This window comes from Pseudoliparis swirei, chromosome 16, assembly GCF_029220125.1.
Source record: "Pseudoliparis swirei isolate HS2019 ecotype Mariana Trench chromosome 16, NWPU_hadal_v1, whole genome shotgun sequence".
NCBI classification, from domain to species: Eukaryota; Metazoa; Chordata; class Actinopteri; order Perciformes; family Liparidae; genus Pseudoliparis; species Pseudoliparis swirei.
The window spans coordinates 12,935,424-12,955,304 of NC_079403.1; the positions used below are offsets into that span (position 1 = coordinate 12,935,424).

The 19,881-nt window shown below is 43.0% G+C and overlaps 1 protein-coding gene across 4 annotated transcripts in view; it reads left to right on the forward strand.

The window, feature by feature from the left end:
* mllt10 (MLLT10 histone lysine methyltransferase DOT1L cofactor) overlaps nt 1-19,881 on the forward strand; it is a 53,828-nt gene that overhangs the window by 11,902 nt on the left and 22,045 nt on the right. For all 4 annotated transcript variants that reach the window (XM_056433609.1, XM_056433610.1, XM_056433611.1 and 1 more), the window contains 4 exons: nt 2,165-2,274; nt 2,399-2,502; nt 2,746-2,839; nt 19,497-19,595. In XM_056433609.1, the coding sequence (XP_056289584.1) occupies nt 2,165-2,274; nt 2,399-2,502; nt 2,746-2,839; nt 19,497-19,595 (407 nt within the window). The remainder of the gene's footprint in view (nt 1-2,164; nt 2,275-2,398; nt 2,503-2,745; nt 2,840-19,496; nt 19,596-19,881) is intronic.

A 19,881-nucleotide genomic window follows, 5' to 3' on the forward strand; every position in this document is an offset into this window, starting at 1 on the left:
CTTTCTCTTTACTTGTTGATCTGTGTGGTAGTGCTGTTGTTTCAGGTGGGACAGTAATAAAGCAAGTAAAGGGATCCGTCTAGAAGGGTATTTGATCTAGCATCTTAACATATAGCAGGCAGAGGCCAAAAAAAAGACCTAGAGGGAGACAGAAGTTTACAGCCTCTTGTTCTGGCCTCCTTTATACTTATTCGGTTGCATATAATAAATATGTGTTGCCCTCTTAATAGTAGGACTTTAAAGATAACACACAAAGTTGAAATTGTTTGCATAATAAAAGGTTTCAAACATAATCTCTCACATCTATATATTTCATGAGTTTTAACTCTCAAATCAGCGTTAGGTTCACTTCCTCCAAGTCAGTGCTAAGAAATATTAGATGTGTTGCATCCTAGCAAATTAGAGCTGGATACGGTCACGTATGTGCATCTTTTGATTGATTCACTGTCCAGGCAGTTAATTACCTGCTACAGTAAGAACGGACTCACGTTGGTCTTATTGTGTACCTGGTGTTGTCGTCGTGGTTTTACTGTGGTTCACCAAAGAAACTGGTAAAGTTATGAATTGTTTTATTAAAATGATATCACACTCTGTCATCAACAAATTGAAGGTCATTATTTCTACACTTTAGACTTTGATAACTTCTGGGAGTATGGCATGTTTGTAAAGGGATGCTTTGTTGAGTTTTTAGGGGGCAACACTGTGAATGCTTAGTTTGAGGAAGAAGGCTGTGCCACTTTTATAGTCCTGTTTTATAGGCCTCTTCCAGATTCTTGGAGGGACTTCAAAACAACAACATACCCCCATTTCACACCCGCTGCCTCCCCTCTGTCCCTCCCTCTGCTCGCCTACCCCTGTCCCGCTCACCAGGTCAAAGGCAGGTCAGGGGTTCAACTGTAAGTTTAAGCCTGTTTTTGTTTCCGCTATGGGGAAAAACAGACACCTCCAGTGTGGCAGGAGACTCCCACCTCCATTTGACCTCCCGTTGACCGCCTTCTGCTCCTCCTCAGCTTGTCGTCAATTTTGCTGCCACTCCACCATGCCCCACTGTCATTCTACCGCCCCCAGTTTGTCTTCCCTGACAGGCAGCTGTGTGTGTGTGTGTGTGTGTGTGTGTGTGTGTGTGTGTGTGTGTGTGTGTGTGTGTGTGTGTGTGTGTGTGTGTGTGTGTGTGTGTGTGTGTGTGTGTGTGTGTGTGTGTGTGTGTGTGTGTGTGTTAGGGCTCAATAAACTGCTACTTGGATAGATTAAGTACCAAGTTGCAAATTAAAACATTTAAGATTCAGCAGCAGCTCAATTACACTCTGCTGCTTAATCCATGATTTTAATGTGAATGAAACCAAAACTGCAATTTGAGATATTAACAGTGGCTACATCCTAGGGATGCTAATTTATATTTATTCTCTGACGAATAGTCAACCCTTTTTAACCGCGCAATAACCGTTAGCAGAGAAGATTTGGTGGAAGTTCCTAACAAGTGATAACCGGTTCAAATCCATATTGTATCGCCGGCTGCAGTGTATTTGCAAAACGGGCTACGATCAAATCCACAGTTGACCCGTCCAGGGGAGTTAGCAGCCACGTTGTTGCGTGGATTGTTGTGGAAACATGCAGTCACTTTTCCTATAAGTCACCACTGCATCAATTCGATGGGTTAGGCCGGTAGTTTTTATTTTACATCTCTACGCTAGACCACATTAAGATAGATAGATAGATGTATACTTTATTAAGGTTGGGTTTGGTTTTCTTTGTTTGGGTCAAAGAATAATTCTCTATCATTCCCTTCTGGTCTTGGACACTTTGGCTCCACATTGTAACTTTTAGTTGTTTGTTGTCAATGTTTCACGGACTGGCGAGGAACTCATTCAAATGACTGTTTTGGATTTGTGCTGACAATCTTTTATTTTTTATTAAGCTGATCAAATTCAGTTTGAGCTGAATGGAGCCGTATTGTATTATTCAGGTCATCAGTTATTTGCAAGTTGCAACCAACAAATGAAACAAATGGATAATTAACATCAATTGTGTGTGTTGTTATTTATATTCAAGATATTCACAGATGGTTTGACATCTTTGTGTAAAGTCTGAGGTGTTATCACACACTTCCTTTCGCGTGATGTATGTGCAGCAGTTGATGGTTGTGTGCTTCTGTGTGTCTTTGCAGGCTGGGCCCATGTAGTTTGTGCTCTTTACATACCGGAAGTGGAATTCGCCAATGTCTCGACGATGGAGCCCATAGTACTCCAGTCTGTGCCACATGATCGCTACAACAAGGTAAAAACTATTTACTTTGTGCATTTAAACATGTCACAAAATCACATATACAATGTAATTATGAAGGACTGAGTCTGTTTTGGAAAAATAAAATATCTGTGTGTGTGTGTTTGTGTGTGTGAAGACATGTTACATCTGTGAGGACCAGGGCAGAGAGAGTAAAGCTGCCACTGGAGCCTGTATGACTTGCAACAAACATGGCTGCAGGCAGGCCTTCCATGTCACATGGTGAGAGCCGTTCACATCACATTAACCTCACCAGACAAAGAAGGAGATTGTTGCTTCAGTTCTTCACTCAAGTAAAGACTCAGGGATAGATTTAATATACTTTTGAGTCAAGAAATCCCTTCAATATACGTGTTATCATTGTGATTCTTATTCTGTTACAATGTTGCATATAAAGTTTGAAAAGTTCTTTTTTTCTTATTTTTAACATCACTTAAATTTGCTTTACACTACGCTTTGACACAGTGCCCAGTTTGCGGGGTTGTTATGTGAGGAACAAGGATCGGACGCAGACAATGTCAAGTACTGTGGATACTGCAAGTACCACCACAGCAAATTGGTAAGTGTACTTGTATTTTTGTCATATTCTATAGATGGCACGTGTCATATTCTAAAACCACAAATTTACGAAACAATACGTCATTCTGCTCAACTCATTTTAAAAAAAAAATGTATTTTGATTTGGCATTCATTTTAAGATGATTCATTATTGATTGCACTAATAACCTGAGGAGCTGGCTTTAGTTTTATAATTATGATGGTATAAACATACAAGTAGACTTTTGTCTCGCTCACTAGTTTGAACTAAGATAAGATAAGATACTAGAACTAGTCTCATGAACACACTGTATTGCCTTCATAATAGAGCATTGATTCCATTTCTATAGTTTTATGTATGAAAGCAGTCTGTCTTGTGCGTGTGTGTGCATATGTGTGTATATATATATATATACACTGTTATTCATCCACAGGGGGAAATGTGTTTGAAGCAGCAGCAAGCATGTTTACAATATATACAATCAAATCAAATTGAGGGCCACAGTGTTGTACGTGACTACTTCTATATGCAGGAGTGTGTCTTGAAGGTTGCATGTCTATTAACTATTTGAATGAGGATTTAAGTGTTTTTTGTTTTGTGAACTACAAGCAGAAATGAAGTACACACACACACACACACACACACACACACACACACACACACACACACACACTGGTTTACCTGTAACGCAGTGAGAAATACCTTTTCATCTTGTGAATGATTTGCTACATCTCTGCTGCCACTGAGCGATGACCCACCATCACCCTCTTATTTTTCTTGAGCCTCTCCCTCCCTTAGCCCCCTCTCATCAATGTCCTTTTTCTTATAGTGCTACTTCTCTTTCCTTCCTTTATCTTTTGTCCTTTCCTCCGTTGAAGTTTTCTCTTTACGGCTTGGCCATCTCCCTCCTTTAGTCAGCTTCCGGTCTCTGTTGGCCTCTGCCCCCTTTCCCTACATCTATGTTTCTCCCCATCTGCTTCCTCTTTCACTGGACCAATGACTTCATCTCCCCGCTGTTCGCCTCTCTTCCATTGGCACTTTACCCCTTTCCATCTACTCTTATTCCTCCTCCCTTCCTGATGCCTCTAATCTCTCCATCAGTGGCCCATGGTTCTGCCTCTTCTTTGTGTATTGGTACTAAGCCCAGAGTGAGCATGGTGGGTTGGGTTTGCAGGTGCTGCATAGGGTTGCTTTATTTAATTTGAACATTTGGTTTCAATAAAAGCTTGCAGTGAAAGTTTTTCTCGAAGGAATTGATATCGTACAGTTTTAAAACAAAATATGGATTATTTATGTAAAGTAAATGGTTTTAAATTTAGCTGGAAGTGTTTGAATTCCTCGTTTATTTTTTGGATGAATCACAGGTGACCCCTCCTCCCCAATTTTTCCTTCACCGTGCATTCCTGCCTTCTCATTGGCTGTAGCTCCCCGACTGGTAGCCTGCAAGGTTATGCATCGGTGAGATTATGGTTTACGTCTTTGAGCAGAGCCAACTGTAATTTGCCTCTGAGCTGTGGCTTAAATTGAAAAACTAAAATCTATCTTCAAGTGGAAAATCAGGGCTTTTTCCACATCACGTGAATCATAGAGCTCTAAAGTCGAGAGATTAATGAGATGTAAAAGAGCATAAAGGCTAACCGAGAGAAGGCAGAACAACTGTTTATTTTGTCTGCGACTATGAGGTTTCAAAAAATAAATAATTGCAAATAATTTGCATTCACTCCTAATTGGCAGATTGCTGGTTTCTTGTCCATAATTGCTACCTTATCTTTTGTCGTCTGACGATGTGACCAGCAAAGTGCAAATCTGATAGCTGGATAGCTGGCCCATTGTCAAGAAGATAGCACTCGGATAAAAGAAGAATGGAGATGATTGGCATATCAACAAGCATAATCCAACAACTGGATATGCAGAAGGAATATGTTTTCAGAACACGCAGTCACTGTAGAGACGTCTGGTTGCTTTCCTGATTTTGTTCCACTTCTTAGTTAACAAGCTTTTGCAAGGTACACACGTATGAATGTACACACTGCAACACTTGCTGGAGGGACGCAAATATGAAAAACAGCAGCATGACAGAACTATTATACCTGGAACAGTGGTTAGATGGAAACACAGGACACCTACGCAGACACACACACAGACAGACAGACAGACAGACATTTTGCAATGTTGATGGAATGATTCGTGCTGTTATATTGATTGCGCATGAGTGGCTTTGGATGCTGGGGTATAATGGCATTAAGCTAGGATTGTATGGATGACAGGAATGTACGCGAGGGAATCAATGATAAGGAAAGCAATGTTGTTAGCAGAGTGGGTTTAATAAAATATCACTTGATGGATGTTTACCGCATGTTAGCAACATATGGTATTTGACTGGACTCTTGTCAGTATCCAAATCTAAATTCAAACGTAGATTAATAATTTCCCCATATTTCGAGGGTGTGTTAATGCACTCATTGATGCATCAGCCTTACTTTACACCCCAAATCAACACTCAGTGCGTTTACATGATGGTATAATTCGAATCTTGCTTTAGTCGGACTATGCTATCTTTTGGGGGATCTGCTATTATCCCAATATACATGGCAGTGAGTAATTCGAATCATTGGCCGAAAGCATGTCACATCCGATACGATAGGTGGCGCTGTTTTCATTACAACTCGTGGTGATACAGCCATTTCCGCTTGACCTCTTCACCACCACCAACAACAACATTTCGAGAAAGATGGCGAACAGAGAGCAAGGCGAAGCTACATCCCTCTACTATTCTTCCATGGTGTGAATAGGAGTACAGCGAATGCAAATGGGGCTAATGGCTGAGTTAATAAGGGAGAGAAGACGCCGACGCCGAAGGTACACGGAGAATTTAATTTATCGTCTCTTTCGACTTCCGGGTCACGACATGGGAGGGAGGAGGGCGGCGGGATCTCGAGCATGCGCAAAGACGCAAAGTCCAGTTCCGAATCGAATTCAGAGTTACATGCCGCGAGAGTCGAATTATCAACTGGATCGGACCGAGCTATCCAGGGGTGTTAATCGGACCGAAGTCGGACTGCACATAGTCCGACTAAGGTGTTTACATGAAACGGATAATTCGATTTCAGTCCGACTAAGCCAATAATTCGATTGCATGTAACCGCACTGATAGTTGCTGGCACACAGCTGCCTTTGGTTTCAAACAGCTTCAGTGACAGTGTTGCATAACCTTGTCGGTCGTTTTTTGGAGTCCAAAATAGGTTTGCAGTTGAGGTATATTCATTGAATTGAAAACATAACAACGCTCCCTGAATGATCCCTGAAAACGGTGAAGAGAAAATAAACCGTGCGTGATATACTGGTTAAGTTAATTCTGCTAGCCTTTTTACAAATTGATATAAAGTGATTTTCTTTTCCAGACTTGGAGCAGTAATGGATGAACTCTTGCATACGTGTCACACCTCAAGCATGTTTGAAAGTATAGATTGAGGCTCTTAAAAAGGAAGCGACTGCCATATGACTCAGACAATGAGCTGTATGTGAGGCCAGAAGAGGAGGATTTATCCCATGGTGCTCCATGTTGCCTTGAAGAGTCAGTTTTACATGAAATGCCCAGAGAAACCGTCTCTGGCCATGTATCCTTACTTTTGAATGGACTGGGTAAACACAAACCTTGATCTATGCCTGGAGGTAATCTGGCTCTAATTTGAGGATGTAGTTCTTTATCACCATGGCAACCAATACTATGAGCAAGAGCAATCAGACTTGGACTCGAATTGATAAACAAGACTCCTCAAAAAATGTCCCATGATACCTTTTTATATCAGAGTTTTGGCAAAGGAGGCACAATACAACACAACTCATGGTTGTGTGGGTCTTTGCTGTTGCCCCTAATCCTGAGATTATATATATATGTATGTGTGTATATATGTATATATATATATATACACATACATATGTATGTATATATGTGTGTGTATATATATATATGTGTGTGTATATATGTGTATGTATATATATATATAATAATAATACATCAAATTTCTATAGCGCTTTTCATAATACTCAAAGACGCTTTACAACACATAATTTAAAAATTCCTAAAAGCTATGCATTCAAAATAACAATAAAAACAAACAAGAACGTTCAGAGCACACAATCACACATTAAAAGCAGTTTTGAACAGGTGGGTTTTGATTAGTGAATTAAACGATGAAAGTTCGGTGCAGTCACGGATGATTTTGGGGAGAGAGTTCCAGAGGGAGGGGGCAGAAATGGAGAAGGCTCTGTCACCCCATGTCCAGTGCTTGGTCCTGTGAGGAATGGAGAGGAGGTTGGCATCAGAGGAGCGGAGCCGACGGGATGGAGTGTGATGGTGAAGCAGATCGGTCAGGTAGCAGGGGGCCTGGTTATGGAGGGCTTTGTAAGTGAGGAGAAGGATTTTGTACTGGATACGCTCTGGGACGGGGAGCCAGTGGAGGGTCTGGAGAACAGGGGTGATGTGATCGCGGGAGTGGGTGAGCAGGCGAGCAGCAGAGTTCTGAATATACTGGAGTTTATTTAGAATTTTGGATGTTGTGCCATAAAGAATGCTGTTACAATAGTCTATTCTGGAGGTGATGAAGGCGTGGATCAGTGTTTCAGCAGCAGATGTGGAGAGTGATGGGCGGAGACGGGCGATGTTTTTTAGGTGAAAGAAGGCAGTTCGGGTGGTTTGTTTGACGTGGTGTTCAAAGGACAGGTTTCTGTCAAACATGACTCCGAGGTTGCGGATGTGTAGGGATGGAGACAGAGGCAGTTATCCATGGCGAGGCAGAAGGTATGACAGGTTTTGGTGAGAGATTTGGGACCGATGATGAGCATGTCAGATTTATCACAGTTAAGTTTGAGAAAGTTGGTGTTCATCCAGGATTTGATGTCAGTGAGGCAGTTGGTTAGAGTAGAGTGAGTGGCAGTGGTGATGGTCTTTGTGGAGATGTAGAGCTGGACATCATCGGCATAACAGTGGAACATGAGACCGTGTTGGCGTATGATATTTCCAAGGGGGAGTAGGTAAAGAATAAATAGAAGTGGACCAAGCACTGAACCTTGAGGGACGCCCTGAGACAGAGGAGCAGTGGAGGAGGTGCAGTTGTTGATGCTGATGAATTGTTGTCTGTTTGTCAGATATGATTTGAGCCAGGATAGAGCAGATCCGGTGATATTGAGGGACGTTTTGAGGCGGGAGAGAAGGATGTTGTGGTTGATGGTGTCGAAGGCTGCAGTGAGATCCAGGAGAATGAGGATGTTGGGGTGACCGGAGTCTGAGGAGATGAAGAGGTCATTGGTGACTTTCAGAAGTGCTGTTTCAGTGCTGTGCTGTGAGCGGAAACCAGATTGAAATGGCTCGAACAGATCATTGGAGGTGAGGTGAGTTTTTAGTTGTGCAGCGACGACGCGTTCCAGTATTTTTGCTAGGAAGGGAAGATTTGATATGGGCCGGAAATTGTTCATGGTCTCAGGGTCGAGTCCAGATTTTTTTGAGGATGGGGGTGACAGCAGCCAGTTTAAGTGTGTCGGGGACTGAGCCAGAGTTGAGGGACGAGTTAATTATTGTAATGATGAGTGGTGCGATGGCTGGGAGACATTCCTTGGTGAGAATAGATGGGATGGGGTCCAGGCTACAGGTGGTGCTTCTCATTCCTTTTATGAGTGAAGAGAGCTCCAACGGGGTCACAGGGGAGAATTTAGAAAGGGGCGGTGTGGTGAGTATGGGGAGAGCAGGTGGAGAGATGGAAATAGCAGGGGCGGTGTTCAAATTGCTGTAGATTATATCAATTTTAATATTGAAAAACGAGAGGAAAGAATTGCATTTGTCAACTGTAAAGGTTTTGGAGGTGTTGTCCCTGGGTTTGAGAAGCTTGTTTATTGTTGAGAAGAGAGCCTTAGGGTTAGAGGAACCGGAGCGTATGAGGTGTGAATAGTAGGTGGACCGGGCTGAGATGAGAGCTTCTTTGTATTGTCGAAGGTACTCAATGTGGGCTTGTAGATGGACTGTTAAACCGGTTTTATTGCAGAGTCTTTCAAGCTGGCGCTTACGGGATTTCATTTGGTGGAGTTCAGAAGTATACCAGGGAGCAGAGTGTTTGAAGGAGACAATTCTGGTTGTAATGGGAGCCAGCTGATCAAGACAGGATGAGAGGGTGTTATTATAGTAGTTTACGAGAACAGAGGGATTATCAGAGAGCGGGGAAGGGGAGGAAGACATGGTACTGGCAAGAGAGGCTGTAAGAGTTGCGGGGGAGATGGTTTTGAGATTTCTGAATGATATATTGCGCTTGGCTTTTGGGAAGGGGATAGGGATGTCAATATCCATGGTGATAGCCAGGTGGTCGGAGATATTGAGGTTGAGGCTGGAGAGATGAGGTATTGTGAGACCAGTGGAGCAGACCAAATCCAGGATATGACCACGGTTGTGAGTGGGGAAGTCGATGTGTTGTATGAAATTAAAGCATTGCAGCAGTTCCAGGAATTCTGTGGCAGATTTACATTGTGTTATCAATATGAATGTTAAAATCCCCTTAGAGGAGAATGGTCGGTGAGATTGAACAAAGCTGTGTCAGAAAATCAGAGAAGTCGGAGAAAAAGGAGGGGTATGGCTTGGGGGGGCGGTAGATAACAGCAATAACTAGAGTAGTGGGACCAGAGAGTTTGAATGCGAGATGTTCGAAAGAGTTAATAGCAGGAATGGGAATGGTGGTTGTTTTAATGTCCTCCCGGTAGACAGCAGCAACACCACCTCCTAGCCCCTCAGAGCGTGCTTTTTTTTTTTTTTTAATTCTCTTTTTATTCAGCTTTTCACATGTTTGCAATCATAGACAATACAGTGTACTCTGTACGCCTTCTGTAGTTAACCGTCAGATCACATTTAAATATTTTTGGGTAATACAGAGGCAGGCCTCACTGACCTTCAAGTAAACATGCTATAGCATAAAAACACACACAAAATTTAAAAAAAAAACACACAAAATTATGGGGTGAACCTGAAACTTATTCAAACAAGGGGGGTATTAAAATATAAAAAATATATATATATATATTATATATATATATATAAATAAAGAGTCCCTTCTAGACAAATGATGGTCGTATTGGTGTAACATAAATTATCCATTTTTCCCATCTAGACAAAAAGATTCCCTGTTGCAGTCTCAAAGCAAAGGTTATCCTCTCCATCTTAAAAATGTCATACACAATATCAATCCACTCATCCAAAGTAGGTTTTCCTGGTTTTAACCACATTCTGGTGATTGCCTTCTTGCAAGCAGCACTCAGGATTCTAAACAGATATCTGTCTTTAGAGGAAAACATTTCTAGTGGTAAAACACCCAAATATAACGTTTCGAATTTAAATGAAATATCCACCCGAAAAACTTTTTCTAACACTCCATGAACCTGCTGCCAGAAAGGACTCAAAGATGTGCAAGACCAGAATATATGGAAATGGTTTGCCATAATGCATTCCACACTGTCGCCAGCATGCAGAGGAATTAGTGTAATGTCTCTTCTGAGCTGGAGTAATGAAAAACCTTATGAGGTTTTTCCAACAAAACTCTCGCCATGAGGTTGAACTTGACGTTTTCCATTGCATCTCACATAAATTCTCCCAGTCTTCTTCCTCCAGAACTAAATTTCCTTCCCTTTCCCATTTTTGTTTTACATACAGCGAGTTACCTTTTGTTTCTTGTAAACTCCTATAGATTTTTAATTAAATCAAATATCTGTTTAAAAAAAGTCCAATCTGAATTAGGCGGAGCATAAACATTCAGAAGGGAAACCAATGAACCATCTAGATTTCCTCTTACTAATATATATCTCCCCTCTGTGTCCTTTTTTTCAAACGTGGGTTCAAAACTAATATTATTGGAAATTAATATTACCACCCCCCTCCTGTGGCCAGCCGCATATGATGATGAGTACTGATGTTTAAAGCCTAGTCTTCTTAATTTAGCATGCTCTGTATCCGATAGATGCGTTTCCTGCAAGAAAGCCACCTCAACTTTATCTCTTTTTAGTTTAGTTAATATCTTACTTCTCTTGATGGGGTTTACAAGACCATTCACATTATATGTTGCCATTTTAACCACTTGCATTCAGAGTTTAATTAGGACAATATTAGTAATAAATACCAACCCAAGTTATTACAGGTAACGAAAGATTTATCATAGGTAACACCCCAAAGACTGCAAAGAACTGCAGCAAACACTGTAACAAAATAAAATAAAAGGAAAAAAAAAAAAAAAAGACTTCCAACTGTGGGGTCATCATATTGACCCTGATTAAGCCCTGATGGTGATAGGGCTCTAAAGTAAAGCCTCCCCACCTGTAAAGTGGGAGAGGGCCTTCATATCCTACTTCCATGTTGTTATCCATCTGTCGGCTGCATGGCTGAAGATTAATACCCCGACCCTTTCAGAATATTCTGAGTTTTATAGCCTGTACATTGTTTCTTTATTGTGCAGAACGTGATTATAGTCTTAAATCTCTCTTGTAGAAACCAGCTCTTCGGCTTCCTCCACTGCAAACAAGAACTCACCCATTTGTCGGGAAACAGCAGCTTTCAGTTCACTTTCATTCACGCTGAGTCCTTGTGCCTAAAGGCCGCTAGCTTCTCCTTGTAGTTGACGTTCCTGGCGGCTCTGTCCAGGGTCCCCGGTCTCTTGCTGGTGCGCCAGGTCATTCGCTGGATCTGTTCCAAAAGTGAATCTGGGTGCTTAATGACCGACACCGGGAGCCCCCTCTTTGCCATATCCTCAGTCGCTTCCTCCGCCGATCCGTATACGACAATTCCCTCCTCATAGAAGACTCTGAACCTGGCCGGAAACGGGGTTTGAAATCTTATCTTCCTCTCCCTCAGGACCATTTTCGCTTCTACATACGCCTTTCGCTTTCTCAAAACATCAGGCGCGTAGTCGTGATCCAGGTTAACCTTCCTTTCGAGATGTTGAAATCCTCGCTTTTGCCAGGCTAGTCTCAGCAATTCTTCTTTCGTCCTGGAACTTGACATTTTGACGACGATAGACCTCGGTGAGACTTCCCCAGGCGGCTTCGGCATCAGGGCGCGGTGCGCTCTCTCAACTCGTAGTTCAAAGGTAGCCGGGAGGTCCAAACCCTCCCTCAGCAAAGCCTCCACAAAGGTTCCCATCGACGGGGAATTATCCTCCGCTCCCTCTTTAACGCCGTGGATTCGGATATTTTCCCGTCTTGATCGACCTTCCAGGTCCGTTAGCTTAGCATCCAGATGCACCTGTAGTTGTAGCAGCTCCGTCACCACCTCCTCCGCCACCTGTAGCCGTGTTTCCGTCTCTTCAATCCGCCCTTCTGCCTCGGCAATTCTCGTGTTAGTCTTGTTTATTTCTTTATGAATCTCTTTCAGCTGCTGGCCGTTATCTTTCCTGAACTCTCTCAATTCTTTCAATATGAGGCTCATGTCCGCTCTCCCCGTTTCGTCGTCTTCGAGGTGCGTTGGAGTGTCGTCTTCCAGCACCGCTGCTAGCAGAGGAAGCTAGGCTAGCTCCGTCACCGTCAACTAACTCAGTCTGCATTGGTTTTTTACTCTTTTTTGGAGGCATTCTCAAGACCAACGCTCTTTAGCCAAACTTTAAAATAAATGTTGTATATATTCTGGTTGTAGTTGGTAATTTTTAGCTCCGAATGTCGGGAGCACGATCTTTAACCAGCCATCGCGTCGCTCAAAAAATCCATCTCGCTCAAAAACTCCAGAGATGAGGTGAGGTATTGTGAGAGATGAGGTATTGTGAGACCAGTGGAGCAGACCAAATCCAGGATATGACCACGGTTGTGAGTGGGGAAGTCGATGTGTTGTATGAAATTAAAGCATTGCAGCAGTTCCAGGAATTCTGTGGCAGATTTACATTGTGTTATCAATATGAATGTTAAAATCCCCTTAGAGGAGAATGGTCGGTGAGATTGAACAAAGCTGTGTCAGAAAATCAGAGAAGTCGGAGAAAAAGGAGGGGTATGGCTTTGGGGGGGGGGGGGCGGTAGATAACAGCAATAACTAGAGGAGTGGGACCAGAGAGTTTGAATGCGAGATGTTCGAAAGAGTTAATAGCAGGAATGGGAATGGTGGTTGTTTTAATGTCCTCCCGGTAGACAGCAGCAACACCACCTCCTAGCCCCTCAGAGCGTGCTTTAAGTGAATCCTGGTGGAGTGGTCTGGTTGAGGGAGAAATAGTCAAGGGGTTTATGCCATGTTTCAGTGAGGCAGAGAAAATCGAGATTAGTGTCCGTTATGAATTCATTCAGAATGAGGCTTTTGTTGTTGTTGTTGAGTGAATGGGTGTTGAGCAGGGCCAGTTTCAGGTGACGCTGCATTGTGATAGGCTGTGAGGACTGAGGAAGGGGACGGAGATTGGACAGATTCACGTGCTGTTTGTTGTGGTGGCGTAATGAGGAAGTACGGTTGCGACAGGACCATAGTGATGGGATGGAGTTTCGGGACGTGAAGTTGTAGGTGGACATGCGGCCAGATCCTCTGTGTGAAGGATGGTTTTGGCGAAGTATACCATGTTGTTGTAGAACGACCCAGCAGTCCGGGCGCAGGTAGTTATTGAAGCCGCAAAGATCGGACACGGAGTACAGCGGCGACATGGAGGGTAGTACGAGCGTTAAGCTAGCCTGTGACCAAGAGCCGGCCGGCTGCGAGACGAGAAGCGATGTGCAGCCCTGGAGAATCAGCGAAATGATCCCCAGCATTCCAGCGGGAAGACGGCAGCAATCCGGCGAGAGGAAGTGATGGCCCGGAGGCGCTACCAGCCTGACGATCCTGTCCGGGGAATGGAGGTGGTGGCCAGCGGGACCAACCCAGGTCTGTTCACCGCGCCGGAACGGAGAGATCACGGCAGGTGAGACCGGTGGGCTCGTGCTGGCTAGCGACATGGCAGCCAGAGGTGAAAAGACCAGCCGTTCATTTGCAGAACAAAACGGCAAGATGGACCAAACACGGAAGTCCTGGGGCTAGCTGGTTAATCAGTCTTTCTGAGTTCAGTTTGAACGTTTGTTAAGTGGTCAACGGTAATCAAAGCTTACGCTCTAGTGAGAGTAACCACAGAGCTAAAAGCATAAACAAACAGGCAAAAACGTTTACAAAAGAAAAAAGAAAAGAAAAAAATAGAAAAGAAAAAAAACACAAGCGAGCGAAACATCGAGGCTGCCATCAAGCGCCATCTTGGATCATATATATGACAATTGGTTTTCAGTCAGTTGATTTGAGAAAAAATTAGATTGAAGACAAATTTGTTTTTAAATGCATGAATAGCCTTGGAAGTAATTAATTTGGTACCTTTATTAAAGCAACACTATGTAACTTTTCACTTTTGGCGCCCCCTTCAGGTTTTTAGGTATTTAGGTATCGATTTCAGTGTCGTAAATACCCAGTGACGATAGATGCAGCCTCGCATACACTTGTATTGAGTTGGGATCATGTGTTGTCCTGTATTATAATATTATTATTATTATTATTTGTACATGTCACGGGTTATAAAAGGTGACGAGGGGGAGGTGACGCAAGTTTTTTTTTGTTTGGAGCGCGCTGACCGACGGCGGACTCAGAACGGCAGCAATCCGGCGACTTTCTATTTTGGATTCATACCAACGGGCGGGATCACTAATAGAAGACTGCGCAGGAACACTGTGAACTGGCCCAGCACCTACCGGACTAGGGTGAAGGAGCGCGGGGATTGAACGCGGGGCCTCGCCACGTCTCTGCCTGGTCGATCAGCTGTTTGCCGGCTTTTGGGGGAGGGGGGGGGGGTGCGCGCATGCGTGCAGTCATTTCCTTTTGTTTTAAGGGACTGCAAATGTGGAGTACGTGTGATCGAATACAATATTGTTGACAACACCAAAAAGCTACATAAAAAAGCTACCCTTATACTGGAGCTGCGAGCGTGGAGTGGCACTATATGACATTGCGTAATCACTGCCAGAAAGCAGGTCGAGTACATCCGCCGGATGTATCGGGCGGCTCCAGAATCTTACATAGCGGAGTTATTTCCCCACAGACCCCCGATGGCAATAGCGGAGATGCAAATCGTCATATTAAAAGTCATTGTAGCGGCACAATTTTTTTTCAAGCTGTTATTTTAAGGTCCAAAAGTTACATAGTGTTGCTTTAAAAATGTTAATACATATTTTCCTGTGAAAAAAAAAATAGCCCATGGATCTTATGGATTTGAGTTTATCATCTTGACAGTTGGGAGTGTAAAGATTTGTCAGGCATGAAAACGCATCAAAGTGTCCTTCAGCCTAACTTGACAAGGCCTTTAAAATTTAAAAAGTGCTTTAATGTGATTTCCAAGTAGGGTGCTGAAATTGTATTTGACAGAGCCAGCAGCAGATGCATTTGGATTGGCTTTTAGCTGCCAGCATGACTGCAGCCCGCCTACACCCAACCAGTGATCACGGCCTCTAATGAAGGCTGCATGAGTGATTTAATCAGTCACAGCTGTTAGGAGAACATGTAATCACAGGCTGTGAACAACAGAATTTGCAGAAGATGTCAAGTCATCTGTTCCACTTTTTTATTTCTTTGTTGTCACGTTGCCCATGTCCAACAGGACATGAGCAGAATGTTCTCAATGTGCATCCTCCTCAAAAAGCCCCATTACGATTGGTTGATACTCACTCTCCAGCATAACGTTTAAGTTTTGAACAGGTAGGTGGACATAGTCAACCCAGCGTAGCACAATATAATGAACTATAGCAAGCACATGACTTCACTTCAGTCAAGCTGGTGTCAGTGATTCCAACTCTCCCACAATGTGCCCCGTTTGGACAGCACTTTGAAAATACCTTCATCCTGGCTCCCTTCTTAAGTAGCATCACTGGGAGGAGTTACCCGGATCCAAACGCTGAAGTTGCTGTTGATCTGTGGAGTTTATCGAGCACTCGTAGCAAACAGGATTGTGCATTGCAGCAAATAAAGGACGCTCATAAGATAAAACAAGCGTGAAGAAGTACTTAAAATACTCCGACGTGCATGTGCATATGCCCGTGTGTATGAAAACATTTTAGTCATCTAAAATACTCCACGTGGTGTCTCATGTGATTTTTATTCTGTTGTACATAATGCAGCACCACAGTGCTTACTAAGTGTTTTCGTAATCCCAACTCAATTTAGAAAGGGGATGCTTTAAATCTGCACCAGGGAGAAATTGCCGGTATGAACAACGTAAAACAAAAGTGAAGCGTCACAAATAAAACTCTGAGCAGAAAAGCTTCGTATTACCGCAACCTTCTAATTAGAAAATCTGCTCTGCAAGTATATTAGCCTTCTGTGTTATGTCTTACTGCAAGAAGAACAATCAGTTTACAACGCATAATAACAACTGATACAGAGGGCAAATATAATGCACCAAAGAAGGAAATGTGACATGTCTGCATGAAACAAATGTTTATATTTTTGTATTATAAATTATAATCCTTATTTACTATTCTCTCTTTTTTTGTATTATGAAGTTTGTCAGCTTAGTTTGTTTTCAGTTGAGAAAGGAAGAATGGAAGTGCCTCTTAGCCCTGCAGTCAGCTCCAAGCTTGATTTAACAAACTATTGTTCCATTTCCACTGAATGAGATGCTCATTTTCTGATATGAGTTTGCACTTATTTATAAACCTGGGCTCATGCAGGCAGCTCCGTAGAGATTTTGTTGATGATGTTAAACTCGAAAGACTTCGATGCTTTGAGTTCCTCCTTCTGTCTTTTTCTGGTCTCACTAAATTGTTTTTGGGAGAAAGGCATGAAATAGCTGTTTCATTGTGTTCATTCTTAAAGCAATTAGTGGACTCCAAATTGAACATTTAGCATATTGTGTGATGTTTTATCTGTCTATTTAGTGTGTGTGTGTGTGTGCGTGCAGCCCCTTCGTCCTGGCTTTTGTTAATATCGCTTTATTTGCAGTAGTTAATAGTATTCTACTTCTCTTTCACTTTATTCTTACACACACACACACACACACACACACACACACACATATATATGCATACTCTCCATCCACATTCCAGGGTCAGAGATCAGTGGGTTCCGGTGTGTGTGCATGTGTGGACACATCAACTCGTACATTTGTTATGTGATTTGGAAGTATACCCACCTCATGTTAGCCCCTGCAGTTAAACAGCAGCAGGGGCTAAAAGAACCCCACACTGCCCACTTAGAAAAGGCCTGCAGGAAATATTTACACACACACACACACACACACACACACACACACACACACACACGGCTGGTCAGAAATCCTGCAGGAAACGGCACAGGGGAATTCCTGCTCCGCCTGGGCGGATTATTTTCCCCCTTCCTGTTCCTCTGTTTCCCCTCGTCTTCCCTCGCCTTACCTCAGCCTCTTCCACTCTCATCTTCCTCCGGAGGCTACTGCGGTAACTTGTGAAGCATTTAAGATGCATATTACATGAAAAATAAAAGGCAATACTTTTTGCTTGCATCATTGGTACAGGCCCTTTTATTTTCATACGTAACCTAGCTAAGTTTAATGAATGATCTACATACATTACAGCAAGGAAAAGGACTACAAGCACATTGTGCAGTTCAGAAGTGTGTTTGATTTAATGCAATGAATAAAAAATGAATTGAGCAATCAGTTAACAGAACATTATTATTATTTGTATTATTATATATAGTATGTATTTATTATTTAAGTCATTTGTCAAAGCATAAAAGAAAAAATATTGTCCGGTTTCAGCTGCGCGAATGTGAGGATTTGCTGCGTTTCTTTGTTTTATTTGATTAGAAGAAGACTATTTTTGGATTCTGGATTGTTGGTGAAAATAAGCAACTTGCAACTTGAGCTATTCATGGGCATTGTTTACTGTCCTATTATTGAGAAAATAATTGATCAATACAAAGTGAAAGCCCTCATTTATTGTATTTTGTTTCAGTGACCAACAGCAAGACTCTAGATGCCTTTGTTTACTGGACACTAAAGACATTTCAAGGCACATCTTTTTTTGGAAGAGTAAAGAGACCTTTTTATAGTGAAGTGTTTGCCTCCTTAAAAGTAATTTCCTAGTTTAGAACCCCGCAAGTAGCGTTCGACATAGACAAAGAGGATTTCAGCCCACCGTGATATTGCTCATTGCTCGGGGGTTTGTTGATAAATAGACGCGGCCCTCATTCCCTGCCACCGCTCATATTTACCCCACACAGTCTCAAAGACCACTCGGACATGTCAAATGATCAGGCGGCTAATGGTCAGCAACAGAGAAAGAAGGGAAAGGACACGCTGAAAGGCTTTGTCTCTGCCTGTATAATCAATTGACCTGATTGATAAGGGTGTGTCAGGGTTACATTGTGTGTGTGTTATGTTTCCCACGCCGTGTGTGTGTGTGTGTGTGTGTGTGTGTGGGTGTGTTATCCGACCCTCTCAGCTCAGCCTCTGTCCATCAACACCTACCTCTGGAATGTTAATGAAAAACAACAAGAGAATCCCAAAGAATTTACCTCCTTTCTCACTCCTTTTCTCCTGTATCATCTCTCCTCTTCATTGCCGTTAGATGCTGTTCTAGAAGCCCCACCTCCCCCCCGACTGTTGAATTGCAATTAGCATTTTTCACGGTTTTCTGACGTTTTCCAGACTAAACAGTGACTTGATTAGTTGAACATAATCACCAGCGGTTAAAAAAAAGCCTGGCGGACTTACCAGTCGTACAAACTCATGCTGTGATGCCAAACATCATCTCTGTAACTGTTACAGGATACTATGTATACGATGCAATGCAACGCAATGTGTTCAAACGTATTGAAAAGAGTCTGAGCATTGGGTTAGATTACAGTTGTTAGAGGAAGTCTGGTTTAACTGTCGCCGGCCTTCATGCCGTCATCCTGGGGAGGGGGAGGGGCGTTTCCTGGTGTTTTTAGAGTCGTCGCGACACTGAGCTTTACGAGCATGTTGAGTCCCATGCCGTCTCTCAGGATCGCTGCATATTTTCACCGCCTATCTTCGAGTGTGTCCGTGTGTGTGTGTGTGTGTGTGTGCGCGCGTGTCAGTTTAAAGATTTGTGTGAGCATACATGCACCTGTCTGCCTCTATGCTTGTGCGAAGAGGTGTCAGGATGCGGGGTGCGCATGTGAGGTGTAAATGCACTGGCACCCAGTCTCCACCTCAAGGGTGCGAGAGGAGGAGGGTGGCGGCGCGCGTGTGATAGCAAGGGTGTAAATTGAGCTGTGATGGTCCAAGAAGGAGGATATGATTGGATGAAACGGCGAGACCTTGTGAGCGGCAAGAGGCACTTAGACACACTCTGCTCTAAACTGCAGTACGCCGCATTCCTGTTCCTCCTGTCCATTCTTTATCAATCTTCCATCACTCTCTTTGTGTTTGTAGATCTCTTAGCTTTCATCTCAGATTGAGCCTTTGAAATATAATGCTCCTATAAGCCACACACACACACACGCACATGCACCCATTTTTCCTCTCTTGTGCTTATATCCTAAGCCTATCCTAATAACTCATACCCACTGGCGGATATATTCCACTATGTCTCTGTATTCAATCTTTTCCCAATGTTCCTCAAAATGCAGAGGGCTATAAAAGACGGATTGTAGGAGGTCTATATCTGTCTCTTTCTTTCTCCTTTGTATCATGTCTTAAGCAGTTTCTATTGTTTTATTTTTCTCAATGCTCAGAAACACAAGGAGCGGGACCGGCACAAACCCAAACACAAGAAGGTCTCGATGGACATGTCGCCGTCCCTCGTCCTTCCTAACATCTTGGTCCCAGACAAGGTGAGCGCGCTCCTCCACTCCTCACTCCCCTTTGTTTTGGTGCATTTTGACTGAGCTAGTTAAATATTACATCAGGGATTGGTGGCTTTTTTTCCCACCTTAAATTACCTTTGAGCTTCTTTTGTATCGTTTACATATCCTGTCCTCCCGCTGACCTTTTACCCATTTATGGTCCTCCCTCTTAAAACCGTCATTGTTTGGATAATTTTCTTTCCTTGTTCCGGTGCTTCTCGTGGATTCTGTCCTCCCTCGCCTTTCAACCATAATTTTCTTCATTCTCCCTCCC